The sequence below is a fragment of the Rhodnius prolixus genome, unplaced genomic scaffold (genome assembly GCF_049639745.1).
Source record: "Rhodnius prolixus isolate KJV_2025 unplaced genomic scaffold, Rpr scaffold_2, whole genome shotgun sequence".
Classification (NCBI taxonomy): Eukaryota; Metazoa; Arthropoda; class Insecta; order Hemiptera; family Reduviidae; genus Rhodnius; species Rhodnius prolixus.
In genome coordinates this window covers 17,720,756-17,744,746 of record NW_027411592.1, presented here as the reverse complement: position 1 = coordinate 17,744,746, position 23,991 = coordinate 17,720,756, and the positions used below count along the sequence as shown (strand labels likewise).

The window sequence follows — 23,991 nt, the reverse complement described above, 5'->3', positions numbered from 1 at the left end:
TCTTGGTTTTGCGGATCAAACCTCTAACTGCTTGGTATCCGAAGCACCTTGTTTTTAATTTTAATCGGTTTATAGCATGGGAAAATTAATTCTTTATTGGGGAGCACTTAATGTTTCGATTCTCTGAGAATCTGCGAATAATCTATTGAGGACTGACTACAGATAGCAGATGCAGATGTCCCTGGAGAACTGTGCAGATCCTAACAGAACAATATCTCATGGACCACAATGATATTAGTAACCAGACCCCAGCACATACTAAGCTTCAATAAGTATCACGGCCATGTTTATATAATCGATATGGCCGCATCCATATTTCTGGTCATTTACAAAATGAGATACTGGTGACATAGAGCCGAGACCACAGGTTTCATGGAGCGGTGCGAACAACCGTAGGTAGAGTTTGTGACGTAGACGCTAACTGCCGGACCTCGGAGACTCGTCATCCGCGAAGCACTTGCACTAAAGGTGCAGCAAATCGTTATCATAGTTCTCATTATCCAGAAGACCTATATAATCATAGACGATAAATTTAGTTCTGGAAGATCTCGGCGGTGATTTATAATTTAAAAAAATTATTGTAAACGATTTCATTTACGATATCTATCCACAATTTACAATAACGATATAGTTAAATTATTTTACGAATTAATATTACGATGACCAAATGTAATACCAAACTACGTAAGTTATTAGTTCCTTAGGTGTTGGTGGGGATGGTAGAAAGATGTTTTTTTTTTAAGAGAACCGTGGACGTTCATTTAATTAACCTTTACATTACTTCAGCTGGTGGATTATAATTTTTATGAGCTGGTAATTATAGGTTGGTTGTGTACTTTTAATGAAGACAATAAGAACAAAAAGAATAAAAAGTGAAGAAGTTAAAATTCTTTTTCTATTTGACGTCTGTGAGACGGACAGAATATACCAGACTCGACTAAAGAAGAAAAATAAAATAAATGATTATTCAATTAAAATGTATGTATGTAGAAAGATACTTTATTACTTTATTGTACAAGAACTTCATAACTTTTCCACCTACGATCTACATGAGTACAATGAAATCTGTTAGGAAGACACTCATGACTGCTTATTTCTCCAAATTCATCGACATTAAGAATTTTCTTTGTATTTATTTTACAGAAATATATTTAATTAACTTCTGTGAGGTTAATAAACTGTTGCATATCTAGAAGAGTTATTTTACAAATCTCTCTTTATTCAGCTCAATGGAAAAATATATTTCTTTTAACAAAACTATTGATTTAAAAAAAACAAATTATGCTGTAAGATTATTTAGAGCAATAAATAAAAATTCGTTTGGAAAAGGGTGAGCTCTGAATATTTTAATTGTGCTGTAAGAAAGTACATCGCTCTTAAATTATCCCCCTAACTCACCTATAGTTCCGTACCGGGGCCCCCTTAAAGAGTCGGACAAGAGTAGACTAAAAGTCTGTGAAATGCGGTATTTAAAAAAATAGAAGGAAAACCAAGGCAAGACCTCATTCAAAACACAACCACCAGGTCTTCATTGAAAATTGAACCACTAACAGTCCAAGTGGGGGATAAAAAGACAGCTACGATGGTTCTGACATATCTGGAGGCTGGACGAAAGGAAAGTGATCAGGAAGAAGCGTCACAGACGCAGAAGAAGGATCTCCTGGGTAGAATGTTGTTAAAAGATCTTCACAGAGGAGCTCCAGCACTTTAGCAGAAGCTAGAATCATTGCCAAGAACAGAAAGACCTTTGGCGGTCCTTTTGGTAAAATTTACACCAAACTGTACACGAGGAAATCAACTAAAGAAGAAGTAAAAATTATTTTTAAAAGTTTGTTTTATATTTGTTGGCCTCTTTTATTACAGATCTTGCTAACACTCGTTTTCTCAAATTTTATTCCTCTACAGCAGCTCATCCTAACCCTTTCATAGAACACCTATCTTCCTCCACATTACCAGGTAATCCTCAAAGGAGATTGAAGAGAAGATAGCCTCTAGATGATCTACTCTTATCGTGAGAGCAAACCACGTTATTGGAGAAACACCACTGGGTGCCTTCTCCATTCGTGATTATCTTTTATTTATTTTTATCAGGTACCATATTTGCTACTTGCAACAACCGTTGCAGTTGTAAATTCCAACTGTTGTTGGTCAATTTTTTTGGTGGTTGTGTGAAATTTCTGTTAAGTTTAAACATATTTATATCACTTAATGTCTTTCATTAGTATGTGATGTGTGGCCTTAACCTGACCCTCTTCGAAAAGAAATAAATATATTGATATATTTTGCTAAAGATATAGACGAAAAATTATAAATCTTTACGATACCTAATTATCTAATTAACTATCTAGTTGGACGTTAAGCCCGCCTAAAAATAGGCATTACTTTACTTTTTACTGTGAATCATTTTATGAGCTCCTGCAAGTTTAGAGAGCACTGGACTATTTGTTTTTGCGAATCAAAGCATTAGCAACAATCCTTGTTTATATTATAGTGTTAGGAGCTGATATTTAGGCTAAAATAGGCTTTTAGGCGATGACCCTGATCACCTCTTTCAACCAGAAATGCCCTTTTTCTAATAAAAATATCAAATATATGTTTAAGATCTGCGCATGTGTAATTCAGTTGCTGATCTACTTCATTTTTATTCACTTTGAGATAATTAGTTTTCATATTTTCTTGCTGGATGTTGTTTTTGGTATAACTAATATTTTCTTTTGATCTCTGTATAAAAGTTACGATACCTTTTCTAGTATAAACTTTTCCACTCTACTTTGAATTAGTTTTTCGATTTTTAATGGGATTATTTCACTGTAAGGTGATTTTGTAAGGAAATTTTGTATAAGTCTTTTGTGAAATTTTTTTGAAGTAGATATATTGAAAAAATTCCTTTTGGTTGTAAAATTCTTCGGCAGCAATCAAAGTGTAGTTGTTTTATGGTGTGATTGTTTTTATTGGAAATAGCTCTTTGATTAGAATTCGTGCTCAGTTATAAACTGGTGCTGCTGCTGCAAGTTCTGCTATCCTAAAAGCCGTTTTCGCCTATTTTCAGCAACTTTTTTCTCAAAATCTATCAGATCTAGGTTGTTGCAAAAAAATTACAGTTATAAAGGAGGATTTGCCCTATATTGTAAAGAAAATTTGGAGATTTTTATCTTTTATAGAAATGGAGAAAAATTTGTCAAACTTTGGTGTTTTTTAATGTTACGCTTTTTCGTGCACTTTTTGATGATCAACCCTTATACAACTATCCTACCAGACAGTTTTAATTAAACCAAGAGAAATTATTTAAAGAGAAAAATTGCATTGTAGATCGAAGCGTGTGGCATTACTTCCCTCAACAACCACTAATGTTAATTTTCGCGATCCAAAAACTTATAAAACTATTTAATCTTAATCTTTATTCAATTTTCCGCATTCGCATATAACGTAACATTTTTCTATCAACATTGAGAAAATCGTGAGGACTCAAAAAAGAAAATTAAAACTGTCCGGTAGGACAGTTGTATAAGGGTTGACCATCAAAAACTGCACGAAAAAGTGTAACGTTGAAAAACACCCAACTTTGACAATTTTTTTCTATTTTTCTATAAAAGATAAAATTCCCAAATTTTCTTTAAATCTTACTCCAAATTCTCCTTTATAACTATAATTTTTTTGCAACCACCCAGATCTAATAGGTTTCGAGAAAAAAGTTGCCGAAAATGAGCAAAAACGGCTTTTTCAAAAAATGTTCTTGTTCTTGTTCTTCTTCTTCTTGTTGTTCTTGTTGTTGTTCTTGTTACCTTTTTTGTAAACAACGTAGCGCCTAAACGCGTGAACCGATTTTCATGAATGAGGTGTCATTCGATTCGGAACTTTATGTAGATGTGCCTTTTGGGGGTCTCGGCCCTGTACATCGAATGGGAGAGGAGTTAGCCCCCTTTATGTAAGGCCCCCTCCAAAATTATTATTACTAATTACTCTGTAAATCTTGGCCCTATTTTGATAAAATTTGGTAGGATGATAGGGTTAGGGCTCCCCTACCTAACAATAAAGCGACGATCTGCTCTTACACTTATTAAGGGGAAGTATAGCAATCGTTTCAAATTATCGACACGTGAACCGATTTTCATGAATGAATCGAAATTTTGTACAGATTTGTACTTTAAAAGTCTCGACGCTATGCCTCATAAGGAGGGGAGTTTGCCCCACCCAAATAAGGCCCTTTCTAAAACTATTATTACCAATATTTCTACAAAGCTTAACCCGATTTTGATAAAATTTAGCACGAAGAAGTGATTAAAGCTTCTCTACGTGGCTGTGAAGTGCCATCATGCTCTTACACCTACTAAGAGGAAGTACTGCAATCGTTAAAATTATCAATGAGTGAACCGATTTACATCAATGAATTGTCGTTCGATTCAAAATCTTTGCCTTTTAGAAAGAAGTACTGTAATCGCAGTTTATTTTTCTTGCTCCTCTTAAAAGGAAGTACTGAAATCGCAGTTTAATTTTGCTATTTACGTACAAATACCTTCCTATTTTATATAAAAAGGCTTTCTCAAAAAAATTGTTATTGAGGATGGTTTGGGGACCGCAACTATAACCATTCTTTAAAAAGATCTCTCCAGTGGTAGTTACGGTTCCGATTTAACACCTTATCAGGTTATAATGATAGAATAGCTTATTCCAAATTTTAAAAAAATCCAATCTGTAAAGCAGATATGTAACTTTGCTAATAGACAAAAAGGAAAATCTGTCCAAAAGGTACAAAAATCTCCTTAACAAAAACTTACAGTTTAAAAAGTTAAGTATAAGGGTTGATTAAACGCCAAAAGGTACACAAATCAGCAAGTACCCAACATTTCATTAATACTTCATTGATATTATTTAAGTAATTTTACCGCATTAATTTTCATTAATATTTTTTAAGAATTTATTAGATGTCACATACCCTTATGCTGGCCAGTTCATTCATAATAGTTATAATTGTGATAAAATGTATATTATATCTTCGTATAAATAGGTACTTTATTTTAACTCTATTCCAAATTATTCTTCTGATTCTGAAGTTGTCACATATACATGCATGTTAAATTAGAAAAAGACAAATTTAGAGCCGGCTACTGTTTAAATTTGAATCACGGAGGATTTAAAGCAATATTTCAGTCTTGAATTCGTCTTACCGAAATATTCGTGAGGACAAATAACACACAGTTAATAACAAGTAGATTATTCAACAACAATTATTCATTTCTCAATTGTAATTTAATTTAGTTCCCCTAATTTTACTTATGGTAAAATACTGGAATAATTAGCTGTCCTAAAAATATGCATATCTTATTTATTTTATATTACATATACACAACATTGTGGGAAGAACACCTAGATGGAGAATGTAATTGAAGAAAACTATATTATTTACGATAAAGCCAGATTGACTACTTCATAAAATAACAATTACTTTATCGAAGAATGAACTTAAACCGACGATTTTTATTTAAAAATAAAAATAAATAAAATCATTGATGTAAGTTGGTGTAAGCAATTTTTAAAAAAGTTTATGAATTTTTTAGCCTCATATTTTTTTATTTTTTATAACGTTTTCTTTTTCACCAGTGATTAATAGTTTGATTATTATAGATAAATAGATATTACAGTCAATCTAAGTTAAATGGTGTGCTACTTGAACAAATATTTTGTAGATGAAAATGGCCAGCATAAGGGTATGTGACATCTAATAAATTCTTAAAAAATATTAATGAAAATTAATGCGGTAAAATTACTTAAATAATATCAATGAAGTATTAATGAAATGTTGGGTACTTGCTGATTTGTGTACCTTTTGGCGTTTAATCAACCCTTATACTTAACTTTTTAAACTGTAAGTTTTTGTTAAGGATCTTTCAAGGATTTGTTCTTCCTGGCTAGCTAGTCTGCAAAATCAGGATTTTTTAATAACTCATTTAATTCTCCCCAAAAAAAACATGCAGTAAGGCAAAATTTACGAGGTGTGGCTATTAAATAACGATACTGATGATGCTACAGAAGAACTATGCATGCGCCAAATCCTAACGACCGACAGCTGTGCGGCGTAAAGCCTTCTCTTTCGTTTGCAGCGTCTCACGTGTTTGTAGAGAAATCTGTCTGACCGGGACCGTCGTTTGTGTAAGAGGTGTTAGTTTCGTTTTACCGAAAATATGATACTACTCATGTAGTTAGTAGAGCAACGAATTGTCGTGAAATTTCACATGAAACTGGGTAAAACCGCTACTGAAACTTATCTTTTATTAAAAGAAGTTTATGGCGATGAATATTAATCACGTGCGCGAGTTTTTGAGTGGTTCAAGCGTTTCCAAGATGGCCGATAAAACATCAGAGATGAAGACCGCCCGGGTCGCCTTCCACGTCCACAACGGATGAAAATATCGATTATAATTAACCAACCAACATTACTACCGTGAGGTGCTTGCTCAACTCCATGAAAGAGTAAGGAAAAAACGATTCGATCTGTGGAAGAACAAGTCCCAGGTTCTCTATCATCAAGATAACGCGCCCGGCTCACACTGCATTGTTTGTCAAGACGTTTCTAGCCAAGTACAACAACCCAGTTTTAGGCCATCCGTGTTATTCGCCTGACCTGGCCCCATGTGACTTTTATCTATTCCTCAAAGTCAAATCTGCATTAAAAGGAACACGATTTCAGTCCGTTGAAGCTGTGAAAGAAAAAGCGGCACGCGTTATGCAGGAGCTCACAGATTAAGGCTTCCAGCACTGTTTCGAACAAAGGTAAATTCGCATGAAGCGTTGTAGGGATAGGGGAGGGGTGTATATTGAAGGTGATAATAACTAAATATGTATTAAATTTAAAATAAAATGTTTTACAGCAATAGTCTCGTTATTTAATAGCCACACCTGGTACAATTGAAAATTAAAGAATGCACTGTATTCTTTTTTAATTTATTTTTGAAAGTTAAAGCACTGGATGCGCTATTAGTAACATCAATATTGACACTATTACACTAACTCGCTCTAACTGAGGGAAGAATTTACCCAGTGATAACACTCCCTAAGTCATCTTCAGCATTAACCACTCTTTTCAGACCACTGGCTTTTTAATCACCTAGGAGGTAGATGATCTGTAGAATAGCCTTTCTAAATATAATTTTTATTGCAAATAATTTTTGGCAGTAATATAATCAATCTAGGCCTTATGATTTTAGTCAAATTTTAGACAGTCTCAGGTAGTTCATACAGGCAACTCCGCTACGACCTGGAACATTTGTTTTTCTAAAGTGTTAGTGTAATTTAGGCATCTGTAAAGTGATTAATGATATTTGAAGTTATTATGGGTATGTGATAATGAGGTATAGTTCGTCTGTGGGTTTGATATGCGCAAATAGATGACCACAGCAGTTATTTCCTGCTCTTAAACTGTATTATTCTCCAATTTGAGGTTAAAAATTAAATCAGTTAAAATGATGTTAGTGTAGTTACACTAGGAGATACGTACATCTCTAGGACTGCGCTTTATGTTCACTGAATCATTGAATCATGCCCTAAATTTGTTATTCTTAGATACAAATTATCTAAACATTTATATGGTGACTGAGAACGCCAGAATCTTTGAGTATTTAGTGTTCTAAGTTTTGGGCAACTTAGGGTACCTACTTCTAAAACTATTCTAAAGGTCGTTGTAGAAATATTGGGTAGAAATGCTTGGCCTTATCGCTTATTGTTAGTGCTTTATACCGAGCACTCCGTCGTTTTGTGAACTTTATTATTTTTTTATAAAGAGGTGACCAAGGATTACGACGACATCACTCTACCGAAGTAGTAGCGACAAGAAGTGTTCATATTTAACTTCCCGATTCCCTTTAAATGTATCTCTAGGTTTATGTTCACTGGATCTGTCAAGTATGATTATAATTGTTTGATCCATTTCCTTAATTTTATTTCTTATATGCAAATTTTTATATTATCTCTCAATTTTTTTTTTTTTTTTTTTGATATAAACTATTCTTAATAAAACGAGTATTGCACTTTATTAATTTTTCCATGTGCCCAGTGCAGCTACAAGAGACTCTTTATTCAACCAGTCTGTCTCTGTTATTTGGTTTGTCTTCCTTAAACTGATTTACATTTTCTCAAAGAAGAAGTATTATTTAACTGAACTTTTTTTAGGTTTATTAAACTATTTAATAATGCTAAACTATATTTTCTTTTCTATTTAATTAATAATATATCCTCTTTATTCTATTATTGGTACAAGAATAAACTGTTTAATGTACGCAGATGATATAGTCCTTATTAGCTCTACTCCCAGAGACCTTCAGAACATGATAAATAGATTGCACGAATACTCGCATTTATGGAACTTAAAGATAAACTTAAATAAATCGAAAATCGTAGTATTTAGGAACGGTGGCAAACTGGCTCGTGATGAGAAATGGTTTTTGGGTGGGTCTTGCATTGAGACAGTGAATTATTATAAATATCTGGGTATCGGAATGACACCGCAGCTATCCCTGAGACGGCATTTCGAAGATAAGTTATCTGTATCTAAGTATGGGATTAATTGCACTTGGAGAGATCTTGTTGGTAGAGAAATTCCGTTATCAACTAAGTATTCCTTGTTTAATGCGGTCTCACGTGCTGCTATGTGTTACGGTTGCCAAGTGTGGGGTCACCAACAGTTTGATGAAGTAGAAATACTATTAAGATATTTTATTAAAAAACTGTTTGCGTTACCACGTTGGACACCGAGTTACATGTTGTTTATAGAGACTGGGTTAAAACCTTTGTATCTGTATACATTAAGAATGCAGATACAATATGTAATAAAAATTCTACAGCTACCCGAACATCGTCTGCCCAAAATTATTGCGCAAAAAGTAATAAATAAAAAACTATACTGGTATCGCTCTTGGCTAGAATTATCGGATCGTTATGGTTGTGGCGTCGAGAAGTTCCTGGAGGAGCGTGTAAAGTTGCCTGATTGGAAGAGTACAATTCTGCAATTGTTTGAAGATCGGCATAAAAGAGATATGTTGTCACTGGCCTCCCGCTCGCAGCATTACTCTCTTTATAACCAGCTATTGAGTCAGGATCTACCTGATAATTATAAAAAATATATGTCAGACGAGGGTAGTTTACACCTAAAGAGAGTGGTGTTTCGGGCGAGATGCCAGCTGTTAGATCTGAACTTCAAGCCGTGGGCAGATGAAAATTCCCGACTCTGCACTATGTGTAATTTGGGTGTAGAAGAGTGTGCTTTCCACTTCCTTGCCGTGTGTCCGATACTCAGGGAGTACAGGGTAAGGTGGTTCAATAAGGCAGAATTGACTAGTGACGAGATTATAAGTTTTTTAAACGGAAGGGGCAACTGGTACCCGTTGTATTCATACGTACAGACCGCATCCACTTATAGAGCTTTCCTGATCTCGCAATACAATGGATAGTTTTATTTTTCACTTTAATTATTTATTTTTATTTATTTTATTCTGTTTTGTGTATTTTACCTTTAATCTCATGCTAATTATTTTATCGCCAATCTCTTACTTCTGAAGTACGTTATTTTTGTTTTTTTTTTATTTTTGGTTGCATTAAAAAAAAAAAAAAAGTGTAATTATTATTTAATTAAGTAAATTGTTTATTAAAATTAGAAGTAAATATTTTCAGTTGTTTTTAACATACGAGGTTAACTTGGCAGACGGACAAATGTCCATTGTCTATAGTGTATTTGTATATATAATTTTTTTGTGTGTATTTTGTAAATTAGAAAAAATAAAAACACTATCTATCTATCCTCTTTATTCTATTATTTAAACAGTTTCTTAAAAATAAAGAAAATGGTGTGTGTGTCTACTAATTGGACAGTGGTGAGGCTTTTCTCAGATATTGAGCCTTCATATGTAACAACATCTTTGAACATATGTAAGAAACATCTTTGATTGGCTCTAAGCTACAAACTACGAAATTTGGACTTTACCCTCAGTCTTGAGGCTGTGGCAATATTCTTAAAGGTGTGACATAAAAAGCGGACTCAGTTGTGTGGTTATGTAGATATGCTATAAAGAGAAAGAGATCCAACAAATCAATACTTGCTGTGATTACTAAGATGCTTCGAGTTTCCATTTAACTGATATTGAAAATACTATATTTGATAAGATAAAGGACTAATCGAAAACCAATTATTTTTCTAATAACATGGATCTTTGTCAGCATTCTCACCACGCCTAATTATTCATCACTCGATAATGTAATATTTTAAATTACATTATCAACCTTTCATAGCCACGTATTCATTATTTTTTTAAAATCCTTTAAAGCTAGCAAAAAAAGAAAAAGATAGCCGCCCAACAATTTACCACTACAGCTGTTCGGAGTAATAAAAGTTTTTCTAATTATACTAGCTGGTAATAATCGTTAATAGGAAACTAACTCCGTCTAAACCAATTGTATTAAATCTCGGCGATAGAGGAGGGGCTAATTAATTGTGTCTTCATGGCAAATCCAATCGTTGAATCTAATTGTACTTTACTGATAGATTGCATTATTTTCCCTCTTTCTTCATCTTTTATCTTCATCAGGTCTTTTTTTAAGTCCATGTAATTTGAAAAGAACATTTGATGGGAGGACAGAGTACTCAATGTGGAAAAAATGTGCCATCTGTTGCATTTTAATGTTGTTGTTTTTTCTCTTTGTATACCTAATGGATACCATTGGTATTCTACCTTTTAATTAAATAATCTGCTTTTTATGGTTTTGAGAATAATAAGAAAGCAAAGAGGTAATGCTAGTCATTAACCAGTAAATAAGAACTTTTTAATTTAATTACATTTTATGAACAATACCTCATTTTATATATGTACTTTATTATCACCAAAAACGCTATAATCAGACGTTTCAAAAAGCATAAAAAAAAGGCTAGAACTGTGGTTGTTTATTATTAGTGGTTTAACATGAACTGATTACGAATCAGATGTTAATAATTTCAGCTATTAAATCTTGTGCAACACGAGTCGATGGCGATGTGCTGTTAAATTTTATCAACATTTTTAAATTGGGAATAAAACTATAGTAATGATTTTCAACGAAATCTATCTATCTAATATGATCGGAAATAGTTATTAATAACAGCCTAGTCGAACGAGTGAAAATTTTAATTTATTTTCGTTGTCGTATCTGGGATTGTGCTGATACCCAAAAAAATGGCGTACTTTCCAGACCTTGAACCCTACCATAAAGACGCTCGCACTCAAGGTAGATATCCATCCAAATATACTCAGTTAGATTTTTATAAAAATAATGGCATATCCGGAAATTTTATGTGGTTCAATGCCGTGGAAATCATTATTAGAAGAGCGTTAGATTAGATTAGATTAGAGCGGCCTCAAAGCCTACGCCACTGCGTCCCCTTTGGATCTATTTTGGCTCCCCTCACTCTAAAGCTCGCCCTCCAGACCCGTCCGGTTGATCAGACTCTTAATTCCTGAGTAAAGCTTACCGGCCTAAGTTTTTCCTCCCCGAGAAGTAACACTCTTAGCACACAAGCCCCTCACACTGATACCACACGTGTAGCGCCGTTTCCTCCTCTTTCTAACAGAACCTACAAAGGCTATCATCTGCCAGGTCCATGCGATGCATGTGTTTACTGAGCCTGCAATGGCCAGTTAATAGACCTACAATTATCCTTTTAGCCCCACGGCCTTGACGGATTAATTCTGCGGTCAGCCTCGGCGAATAGCCGAGAAATGAACTTCTTCGTCTGTCTATGCCCAGTGGTGGCAAGCCACCATTCCTGAGACCTACTCTGCACCCATAAGTTAATGGCCGCGGACTTAACACACTTCGAAACCCCAAAACAAGGCTCCGGGTCAACGAAGTGTCTCGCAGAGCCTTCCCGGGCCAATAAATCTACCACTTCGTTTCCCTTGTGTCCTGAATGACCAGGTCCCAAAACCAGAAAGACCTTATTTTGGTCACTAATTTCCTTCAGGGCACCCAGACACAGTCCAAAACCAGCCTTGAATTGACCTGGTAGGAACTAATAGCTCGTAGAAGAGCGTTGGAAAAGGTTTTGGCTTGAAAGCTCCTGAGATTCGCTTTCTTAGAGCGGTTACTGAATTCACGCCGCTGGACCATCGGAAAAGCGAAGATATCAAAATAAACTGAAACTTCAGCCCTGACAAACAAAAAGACGACAATCGCAGGAGATCAAGCGCTTTTAAAGATGTGGATATTCCGTTCTTAACGATGAAGAAAAAGTGGATCGAGCTTGCAATAGATGGAGTGACGAATGGATTTAGAATGTAATTCTATTAATATGGCATCTCTCTTTCTCAGAAAATTGGTAAACGAAGTTCTGAGGAAAAGTGATATTTCATATGAGTCCAAACTTGTGCGAGCAATACGTGCGCCAGGTTGAATGGGAATCGTTAAAACTGTTATCGAGAAAATTTAGACAAAAAAATGAAAAAGGCATCGTGGCTAAAACTCCTTCGAGTTCCAATCGGGACCGCAAACTACAAACATTATTGAAGGAAGTATCGCTTGAGCTTCCGGCGATTTTCCTACACACGAATACAAAGAAACTAATTCCCAAAAACCTCTATTTTTTTTCTTTAGATTGAGGGGAGGGATCTTGAAGAGGTGAAAATTGTGATTCCTTTGGTGGTCACCACTAAAATTTTTTGTAAACTCCAGTTTACATCTATTAAAGAGATGACTCACAAGGGAACACGTTCTTCTAGCACTCCATAATGTTCCTTGAGGACCCAGGCTATTCCTGCAAATTATCTGCTCAGCAGAATAACTGCCAAGTTACAGGCACTGATTCTGTACAAGTCATGATTGTCATCTGGTAAGCGCACATCACCTTCGAATGTGGACTTTTCACTGGCAGTTTTTCCTGGAGTTTTAGGACGAGTTTTCTGTCATCTAACTCTGAATTCATGCTGCTACATTTTGCTTCAATCCTAATGTCGAAATAACCTTGAATTATTTATGTACATTTTGGCTGCTTTTTAAATAAGTTGTTTTAAATCATATTGCTCGTGATTCCTGAACAGAATAATTACATCGGCCAAGGTTCAGATTGATGCACATTGGAGTCAATATATGCAACTTGCAGTCTGTAGAATGTAGAGATGTCCCGGTTTTGACAGTCATTGTCAAATAGAACTTGGCAGGCTCACTAGCTTAGCCACAAGGGATCATTTTTTTATCTCTTGAGCATTAATGTCATCTGGAGTTATCAATCTTCCGAAAAAAAAGAAGATAAATGCATCATCGAAAGAACTGCTTACAGGCTATTTGGTATAGCGCATGAGTTAAGGGTTGATTTTTTGTATTTCTCTTTAAATAAATGAAAATGCCAGTGACTAGAGCTGAGATTTGGCTAGCAGTGACTCTATAGAAAATGGATTATGTGGCCGCCTCGTTAAATCTAAAGAAGTTTGCGTCGTCATCAATGGCGGCGGACTGGTCTGTTGTGACTGCTGTTGTACCGAAGAGAGGATAGAGCTAGTTTGTTGGTGTTGTTGTTGATGTGCAGGTGGTATAGGCGACATGCTACTCGAATTACTACAATCTCCAAAAACGTCTATCTCCACCTCAGGACAACGGCCAATCCCAGATGTGGCAACACTACAATAGACTAATAGTAGACTTAAACGTATTTTTTCTTCCAAAATTCTGTTATTCTTTTAGCTAGTAAAAGAGTTTTTTTTTTGTTCTGAGGAGATATGTATTTGATGGATATTATTTTGCCCATTAGGTATGGTTTCAAAACCGAAGAGCAAAGTGGAGGAAAAAGGAACATACAAAAAAAGGCCCTGGTAGGCCAGCTCATAACGCTCATCCTGTTACTTGTTCTGGGGAGCCAATTCCGGAAGAGGAATTACGTAGGAAAGAAAGAGAGAGGAGGCAAAAGAAGTTATTGAAGTCCTTGGAAAGGCAGCAGAGGAAGCTGGCCGCTAAGGGTGTATCGGTGGACTTGGATACTTTGAGGCGAGAATGGGAAGCCCAACATTCAGGTTAGTGTCTGATCGCTTCTTTTCATCCTTACTATTATTTTGAAATAGATAGAGAAATGATTTCATATTTCTACCCAAATTGCGGAAACACGTGTGTAATACTTGTCTTGCAACATAATTTCGCTTTTTCACGATGTTTTTTTACATTAAATCATCGGTTCAAACGGGATCTCAAACTTACAAGGCCCCAGCACATCAACGAACCGCTTTTTAATATTTAAATATTAAGTATTCTGTACGAATTGTGTACCAAATTTATTTTTTTCAATCAGTGTTGTGTGTTTAGAATCTAGCCGCTTTGTTAACAAGCAATTAATAATACAGAATCACCTATCTTTTCATTAACTCCTTTTCTGGTCAGGTGAATGGACTATTTTTATTATTATTTCTGTATAGGGATAGACATCCCCGCTATCCAAACACCCTTTCTAGTGCCGCGTAGCTACCCATGTGACAAACATCGTTTTCATAAGCTGAGTTTTGGATGAAAATTGATTGAAGGGCATTGCCACATAGATTCACGATTGTCCTGAGAAATGGAAAGAGGAATCAACAGTTAGTATAAGAAATCTCCGTTTCCAGGCCTATGCTGACCAAAATTACTAGCCTTGTCACACCTAAAACATTCTTCCATAAGATGGATGATAAAGCAAAAAGTGCAATGAGGGAACCAAGCAAATGCCTGTTAGAAACCAACATCTCAAGGCATCCCTATCCCTCACTGGTCGGGCATTGAATCAAAATATTGGACTATCTGCAGTCCACTTCCTTAAGAAGAATTACTGCGACACTATTTCCTTTAGTATGGATGTGTGAATCTACTCTCTACATGCATGTGTAAATGGCAAGCCAACAGCGGTTTCGGGCCCAATTAGTAGGATAAGTAAGGCTTCCGATTAGGTTCCCTGTTACTCCACAAGTCCCCTATAAGACTCTATTACACCTATGCTAGATGAAAATTTTTAAGAAAAATCAGGACTTCCGGTCTCGAAATGGAAACACTGAAATTCAGCGCATGCAAGAGTGAAAAGCATATGGTTGCTCGAAACAAAAGAAAGTTTATCTCAGAACCAAAGTAAAACAGCCGCTCCCAGCAGGTCTTCTACCCATACCACAAAACTACTATCTTGAGTCACAACATGTACAATAATTTTCAGGTACACACGAGACAATCTGTTGCTTATCAGTCCTCCACAGAAAATTCGTTAGATTGAAAATTAGAGATGTTTACCTCTATATGAAGGCTAGACTAGAATGGCGATAAACAGACGAATGACCATATCGTCTGCTTTGCCAAAAATCTGGCTGTATAATCTTGTTACAGGCTTTCATAGCCAAGTTTAGGGCTAAATTTAATTATAAATACTTTTTTAGAATTTATGCGGGAAACTTTAAGGATTAAAAAATTAAGTATTAGTACGATTTATATAGAAGAGAAAAGCAGGTCGAGAAGAATGCCCTTCGGCACCGCAGCTTTAAGCGGCTTATTGTGCCCTACGATTCATATAAGAGACTACTTTTTCTATAGTTGAAGCACGTGCTTATCGCTTGTTCCACTTAGACATTTAAAATTGTCTTATTGTCTCTAATTTTTAATTATATAGGAATTGGGAAGTTTTAATATTTAGTCAGACAAACTTCATAATAGATTTGACAGTAGCAGGAGAAATTTATTTCTTTAGTTGTTCTATTCATTACTCCCAAGAGTTTGTTGTTTAAGGTCATATTTACAAACAAAAGTAAATGCTATAACTTGAATCTCAGTCTAAAAGTTGAACATTCTTTAAACCAACGGGAAAGCGGGTAGCATATAAAGGTCTGATCTTGATAGCCATGCACGGTTAATCACAACTTAAGTTCGGCTACCACGTTTTTTGTGTGATGTACAACAGTGCCAGCAATGTGTAAGGCACTGGGCCGAAAACGTAAAATGTATTGTGGTTTTAGGATTCCATGATAATCCTAGGAGTGAGTATTATTTAAAAAAATTATTTGAAACAAAAGCATTTCTCTTATAATATGATTGGGGATTTTCTTATAGACTTCCTTCATAAGCCCCATTCTGCATTTTGCTTTTTTGCCGTTCATGCCTCGAATCTATATAATAACCGACATTCTACCAATGATTTTATTTTATACCGTGTAGGGATGCTTTATCCTAGGTCTAGAGATTACTAAGCGTAACTTCCTTGTAGCATCTCTCCCATTTACTATTTGTTTTCTTAGATCTTCGAAGTAAGTGCTGCCGTTAGTTAATACTGATTTCTAGATATTAGTTTCTTTACAAAATGAGGGCCTAAATTATTTATTCAATTTTGTTAAAGATAACTTCTAGAGACCTGACTTCGGTCATCACCCCAGCAGTTTATTTGTCATGTACTGACATCTTCCTCGTCCAGCCAGCGTCGTTTGCGTAGTTCAACGAATAGATGGTGGTGGATCGGCCCCCGAACCGCTTTCCCATCGCCATCTTGGAAATGTTAAACATCAACTTTGTTTCATGCCTTTTCTTGTTTGAAAAACGAAAGATAATCGCCCTTCTATATTTTATCATTGCATTGATTTCAATGTCTTGTTGGTTTCAACAACTTTTCGTGAAAGTTTGAAGTCCGATACAGTTTTTCTTATAATGGGCCGAAATTTGCTGGTCCTTATAGTTGGTCTCATTTATTTGACTTATACTTTGACAAAAAGTTCTTGTACATTTGCTAAACCTGATTAAACGGTTTTCTTGATTAACTTCTTAACTTTACAGTTTAACTCTTCGTTTCTCGTTTTAGTTATCCTCAACTAAAATGACAAACTGTGCTGTAAAGTCTTCCTTATTCCATTGGTAATGAATTTAAAATAATTGCACTACAAAATTGTCTAGTTGTTCGTGATAAGATTAGTAAATGATGGTATTCTTCATGTACTTGTAAATCTATGCATTTTAGTGTAAGCTAAAACTCCACAGTACTGTAATTATAAGCCATTAGAATTAATGTAGCCCATCAAAATAAATCCCTAATTGGAATATCAGTTTGAATTAATTTCTGATTGCGTGCAATATTGGATCAGTACAATTAAATCTATTTAATCAAACCCACAGCTTGCCACACAGTTTGAAGAACAAAGTTAACCCTTTGAGTACCGGAGATTTTTTCTATACAAATGCGAAAGATACTTTCTAAATCAGGAAATACTTTCTACCAAAGTTAATTTTGAAGTAAGTATTCTTTTAGAAATTTTAACTTATTATATCTGACATATTGGAGTATAATTTGGATTGCAGAATATATAAGTTTCAAATCTTGTAGAAAAAGATATTTCTGATATTGTGAAAAAAGTTTATTGAGAAAAATTTCTGAGAAGCGAGATTTGCTTCCGGATTCTTTCGCATATGCATCAAGGAGCGCGATCATGCTCCTCGAACTCAAAGGGTTAAAGCTCCGATTATTAATTATTTATTGTTCAATAACGCATTTAATATGTCGTTTCCTGTGTACGCCTTTGTTTTTTTTTACTTCATCAATGATTTTTCCATTCTTTTTTTATGTCCTTGTTGCAGGCAAAACAGACCCTAATGCTGTATCTGGTTCTAGTTCATCGCGTCAAGATACATCATTGATGTCCGCATCCTTGCAGGACACATCATCGTGTTGTAGTATTGCGTCATCTGGGACTGGCCGTTGTCCAGAGGTGGAGATAGACGTAGTTGGAGATTGTAGTAATTCGAGTAGCATGTCGCCCATACCACCTGCACATCAACAACAACACCAACAAACTAGCTCTATCCTCTCTTCGGTACAACAGCAGTCACAACAGACCAGTCCGCCGCCATCGACGACGACGCAAACTTCTTTAGATTTAACGAGGCGGCCACATAATCCATTTTCTATAGAGTCACTGCTAGCCAAATCTCAGCTCTAGTCACCGGCATTTTCATTTATTTAAAGAGAAATACAAAAAATCAACCCTTAACTCATGCGCTCTACCAAATAGCCTGTAAGCAGTTCTTTCGATGATGCATTTATCTTCTTTTTTTTCGGAAGATTGATAATTCCAGATGACATTAAGAGATAGAAAATGATCCCTTGCGGCTAAGCTAGTGTGCCTGCCAAGTTCTATCAATTGTCAACACCGACTTTCAAAACCGGGACATCTCTACATTCTATAGACTGAAAGTTGCATGTATTGACTCCAATGTGCATCATTGAACCTTGGCCGATGTATTTATTCCGTTCAGCAATTTGCTCAATTATACACTTGGCAGGATTTAAGCTTGCCAAATCCATTCCTTTGTCTTTTCACTAATCCTAAAAAATTGTTAAGAAGTTCTTATAGAATTGAATAGTCTGAAATTTAAACATTATTTTCTATATTAAGTTTTAATTAAATAACATCAGATCCCTTCCACAGTCTTCAAAAACTACGTCATGCCTTACATCACTACTAAAGTCTCTCTTTTAATTGCTCATCCATAAGTTTCTTGCTTGAAGTTCCAGTTCATATTAACATCTTTCTCTAAATCTTGAATTGGCAAAAAAAAAAAAAATGTACCTAACTTTCAGTCTCTGGTATCCACCAAACTGGTACCAATCATTATGAGGTCATCTTGCCAATCCATCCCCATAATTGGCCAAATCAAACCCAATATATTGCTGTTTGGCCTTTATCACTCTCGATGGCTTGTATGAAGTAAACAACAACAAAATTTGGGTATGACTCGTGGCTATATGTTTTTCTGATTTCAGACTTCATGTCAGATTCAAATGAAGAACGGAGAAGATGCTAAAAATCTGTTTGTGTTTTGAGATTAGCCCTTGGTACTTATATTTGCCCCTAGATTTATAGGGGCAATCATTTGAGAACCATCGGCTACCTTATCCAGAAGTTCACGCAGGCTCCAGCTTTATATTCATGATTTTAAATTTGCTGCGCTAAACTGTAGCCGATTATAACAGCACAGTAAAGGAGATTAAATGCATCACTGTAAGAACTTCCAAACATCTCAGAGCAGTAATGTAATATGTAATATGTCCGCATTCGTTTCAATTAAATAATTCATTAATGATGACATTTGTTATTTAGTTCCTTCAATTTTTATACGTTAGATTTTTTTTTTTTTAATATGTACAGTTTCTGACAAGGAAAAGTATTTAAAGTGAACAACGATAAAGTGACGATAGACTTTTTTTTTAAAATAAAAACATATCATTAAGACAAAGATTTAGAGGAAATCATTTAAAATTTTAAACGGATGATGGTAATAGTTATCAGGACAATTTAGTATAATTAAATTGGTTTCATTACACTAAATTTAGCTCATATTTTTAGTGTTTCGAAAAGAGAATAATAAATTTTGTAATGAAATAAAGCGATAATGTCCGGCTGAGATTACAATGTGATTTATTTGCTAATATGCGTGTAAATTTCTTATTTTTATTGCTTCTGTTGATTTCAACGTTAAACCATTGGTTTTTTGGAAGATTTTGTTTCACTTTCCTCACTAATATCCTCCATCTAAAGAAGACTTGGTAGATGTTTAAGAAATTGCTGTCATTACCCCATTTCTCGCAGTAGCTTATTTTGCGTAATCTTACTTATCCTTGGAGATCCTGTTTCCTGAACGTTTGCTTAAATTAATAATTATTTATCTTTATTTTAAAGGGGCAACTCACTTGTCACCTGTTTTATATCTTAAGATAAGAGATCCAGAAACATACGTTTAGTGGAGAGCCTAATTTCTGTGCAACGTATTTAACCAGATACTTTCGTGACATTGCTACTGGTGGTTATCCTTAATGAAGACAGACACTCGCTAATGTTGTTTCATAGGAGCCAGGAATCTGGAACTCTTAGCTTTATTTAGAGGTTCGTGCTTCTTGTACTCTTACAAATCGTTCACCCTCTGTGAATTTAGAAATGAAATTAAATATTCACTTCTGTTATTAACACTGAGGTGTCTCAGAAAACAAGCAATTTAAGAATTATAGATTTAAAAGTTAATTTAATAATTCACATAATTAAAAAAAAATGGGCTATACTGAACGAGACAAAATCTCAAAACATTACCTTCACTCTTCCTTTTGTCTTTGTCAATCTTATTCCTTTACCAGCCAGTCAACGTAGTCCGCTACTTTGGGCTTTATTTTGACAAAAGAAAACATGGAATCCTCATACACGACTTAAGAGAACAGAACTCAACTGAAGGTTCCGAGAACTGAAAAGACTATTAGACATCAGATCAAAGCTCACACTGGACAACAAAAGACTTATTTATGTAAGAGTATTAATGCCAGTCTGGGCTTATGGTATCGAACTGTGCGGTTCAGCCAAACGCTCAAAGAATCCAGGCCTTGCAATCCAAAATTCTTCGCTCTGTAGTTGGACGCTCCTTTCTAAGTCACCAATCAAACTATTCATACAGACTTGAACATTCCTTTCGTCACACAAGTTGCTAAAATACGATACAGAAAATTCCAATTTACGTACAATCTCATCAATATCCACTGTTACAACATCTATCTTCCAGAACATTTCCAGACAACACTTCTAGACGTCTTGAAAGACAGTGACCTCGCGATCTCCTCTCTGATGTCGCGTAGAATGTAGAATGTTATTGGAGTGTTATCGCTGGGTGTTATATGTTATGTTGTTTATTATCATTGTTGCTTATAACGCAATAAAATTCCTTGATTGTAACTAAATAAACGATCAAAAAATATATACATATATATATATTTCACGACAAATTATTGAAAATTTGCATTTGTTTTTCTTTTAAAACGCGTTAACATCTGAGACATTTTTCAATGTACTGCTGGCCTCCTGGGTTTGGTCTTCCGATTTATGACAACCCCTTTTAATAATGATAAAACCATGTCGTTGTGTAACCGACATAACACCTGGCAGTTAGGTTATATATACATTTTTAAACGGGAAATAGTCAACTTTGTGAAAGTTTCTTCAAGATAGACAAAATGTCTTTGTAGAGGACAATATCTACCTAGGTTATGATCGACAGATTTTCTTAAACTTAGACAGTCTCCAGATATTTACTTAACTACATGTTCTCTCATTATTTTAATGAATCTTACTATGAGTTCTACCCATACATGCTACATTGACAATAATTTTTTTAATAAAGGGCTACTTAATTCAAAAAATTATCAGTTAAGGAACTCAGAGTAAGGGATTTCAAAATTATGTTCAATATACGCATGCTCCTGGCAATCAGTTGTGCACACAGAAGAAACACATTTCTGGTAAGAAATGATAGAATTCGCTAGTTTCTAGTTTGATTAAAAAAGCAGTTTCATTTTTTCCCCTTTGAGGAGGAACTGTTTGCAGCGCATTAATTTGGCGCAACATATTCATCTGATTCATTGTTCCGCTCTCGTTTAAAATTGTTTTGAAAGCTCTTGTGTTTGAACACTTCTAGAACTTTCACTTCCAATTATTTGTGCAAGGCAGATTGAGATTATAGCTTTAGGAGGTCTCAATCACTAGAGCAAAATGTAAAAAACAAAATGTTGATATCTTTCTTGAAGAAATAAAAAATGGTAGATACATTTTCACTATCTTATTTTCTTAAATTTAGTAAGTTTCATGAATTCAGAAAAATTTGTTTCTTCATAACCAAGAACACATCAGTATCTACAGCCTGGACTTATTGCGCTCGTATTTCAACTAAAACTATTGCTTAAATGTTGTTTTGTTTCTTTAGATTTCATTACATAATCCACCCAAAAATCATTTTGTTTAATTTGATTAACTGACCTAATTCTATTACTTTGCTAAAAAATGAAAAACTCCTAGAATTTTCCCCCAAGTTACGTGAATAATTAAAAAATGAGGTTAATACAAAATTTAAAAAAATTCGATCTTAAAAGGAGATGAAAGAATGATAATTAAAAACAGATATGCTTGTATTATAAAATATTGTAATTTTGATTAAAGGAAAAAGTTTATTCTTTCATTTTTCAAGAGTTTATCGCTTGTAGGTTATATAAAGAAGAAAAAAATATATATATAAAGAAAAAAATAAATAAAAAATGGAAATAAATAATATATATATATAGGTATTTGAATGAATAGGAAACGCGTGAATGATGGTATAGGTGATGTTTGAATAAATGTAGATTATTTTATGATCAGGTTCCTTAAATTTAATAGAATAATTAATTACTTGCATAATCATATAAATAAAATTTTTGTTTAAATTTCCCTGAGAGCTTTAATCATTTATATCATTTTTATTTTTGCTTTAATTTTATTGTTTATAATAAAACTGTTTAAGGAGTATTTTCTTTTTTCTTTTTAATTCTTTGACATAATTTATTTTTTTACGTCTTAAAAGTTCCGATTTCGAATTATTTTATTAATTATTTTACCAATATGTAAGCATTCTTGTTTGTATCAATTCATTCGTAGAAAGTTATCGAAATCCCTTTATTAAGTTATAATTGTAAATACTTCGTTCACGATTCAATATACTTTTTAATGCAGAGCTTTATTATAATCGAGCTAGTAAAGTTAATTGAGCGTCAATATCTATTCATTGGCGTCTAGAACTTTTTTTCAGTCCATTTTCGAGCTTCGTTTACTTTTTAGTATTGGCAACACTGTCTATATCCGGAAGTAAGCTGTAAGCTGAAGCTCGTACGAACGAAAAACCAGCAACTAGATTCGAACCCATAATCTCCGCCCTGGGAAGCTAATCTATTTTTCCTATTCATGTTACTTATTGATGTAAATTTTTAAAAATCCTTTAAAAAAAAGGTATTATTAATATGGTTAGGGAGTCGATTTCGATAAAAGCCAATTAACTTCTTTTCGAATAGTTGTGTAACCACAAAATTGATCAAAAAAGTGGAACTTTTTTTTTTTTGCTTTTTTTACCCGTTTACAAATTTTATTTTCTAATCTAATGTTCTTTTCACGTATGGCACCTACCTATTCGGTTTTTGAGCGATACTGACCTCTCTCACACTCACATTTTTTTGCCCAAATTTTTATAACAAATCTATTCTCAAAACGCATATTACCAGTGATAAACCATTTACTGTTCCTGCCACATAGATGGCTAAGATCGCCGTGGTTATACCATAAAAGCATCCACTCAATAAATTTTATTTATGAAAACAGAAGCAAACTTTTCTAGCTCGATTATTGGAAGACTACAATATTTACTCTTGTCCAAAAACTGAAATAACAATGTTTATTATAAGAATATTGCTTAAACACTTCTAGTAACTTTCTACGAAATATTTGATCAATGTTCGACTACCCTTAAATAAATAATTCTTTTCCATAATAATTAACAAACTCTAACTATAAAAGAGCCTCATCCACTTAATTTGAGAGGCGATTAACATTCAAGTGAGAAAAGTTTTTAAACAGTATTCTCCCATTATTATAAATAGAATGTAGATATTATATATATATTATTAATGAAATTTAAATAAAATAAATGAAAAATTGCGACTGAATAATTAATTACAAAACAATTAATTACAAAAAAAAGAAGAAGATACTATAAATTAACTTGAACTCGTTATTAAACAAAAATGGAGACTTTTGTTTAAAAAATAAAATTATTTATGTTTAATTCTCGAAACAAACGTGTATGTAGTATAAATATATAAATAAAGAGAAATGGTGTTTCTTAATGAAACACATACTGTTGTATAGTTCATTTTATTATGTATATACTTATATAATTAACTATGTCAGTCTGTATACAATATACATATATTTATTCCATGAATATATTGATTTTTTTTTTCTTTATTTGATCCTTTTAAATTTAAAATTGTCAATAAATCTATAAATAGCAGGATTCCTCATTGTTTTGGACAGCTTAACATATTTGAATTAGCCTAAGATTTCCGATGAAGAGAGAGTAGTTTAAACAAAAATGCAGAGAAGCATATTTATTTACCAATTAAATGTGGGCCAGCTCTCTAAGATTTTTCTACATAGTGTT

At 34.0% G+C, this 23,991-nt stretch overlaps 1 protein-coding gene across 1 annotated transcript in view; it reads left to right on the top strand.

Moving 5' to 3' along the window:
- Positions 1-23,772, top strand: part of LOC141449179 (uncharacterized) — a 120,927-nt gene extending 97,155 nt beyond the window's left edge. Inside the window, exons 3-4 of the mRNA XM_074118322.1 lie at positions 13,760-14,018; positions 17,569-23,772. Of these exons, the coding sequence (XP_073974423.1) occupies positions 13,760-14,018; positions 17,569-17,930 (621 nt within the window). The 3' untranslated portion in view covers positions 17,931-23,772. The remainder of the gene's footprint in view (positions 1-13,759; positions 14,019-17,568) is intronic.
- Positions 23,773-23,991: the final 219 nt, after the last annotated feature.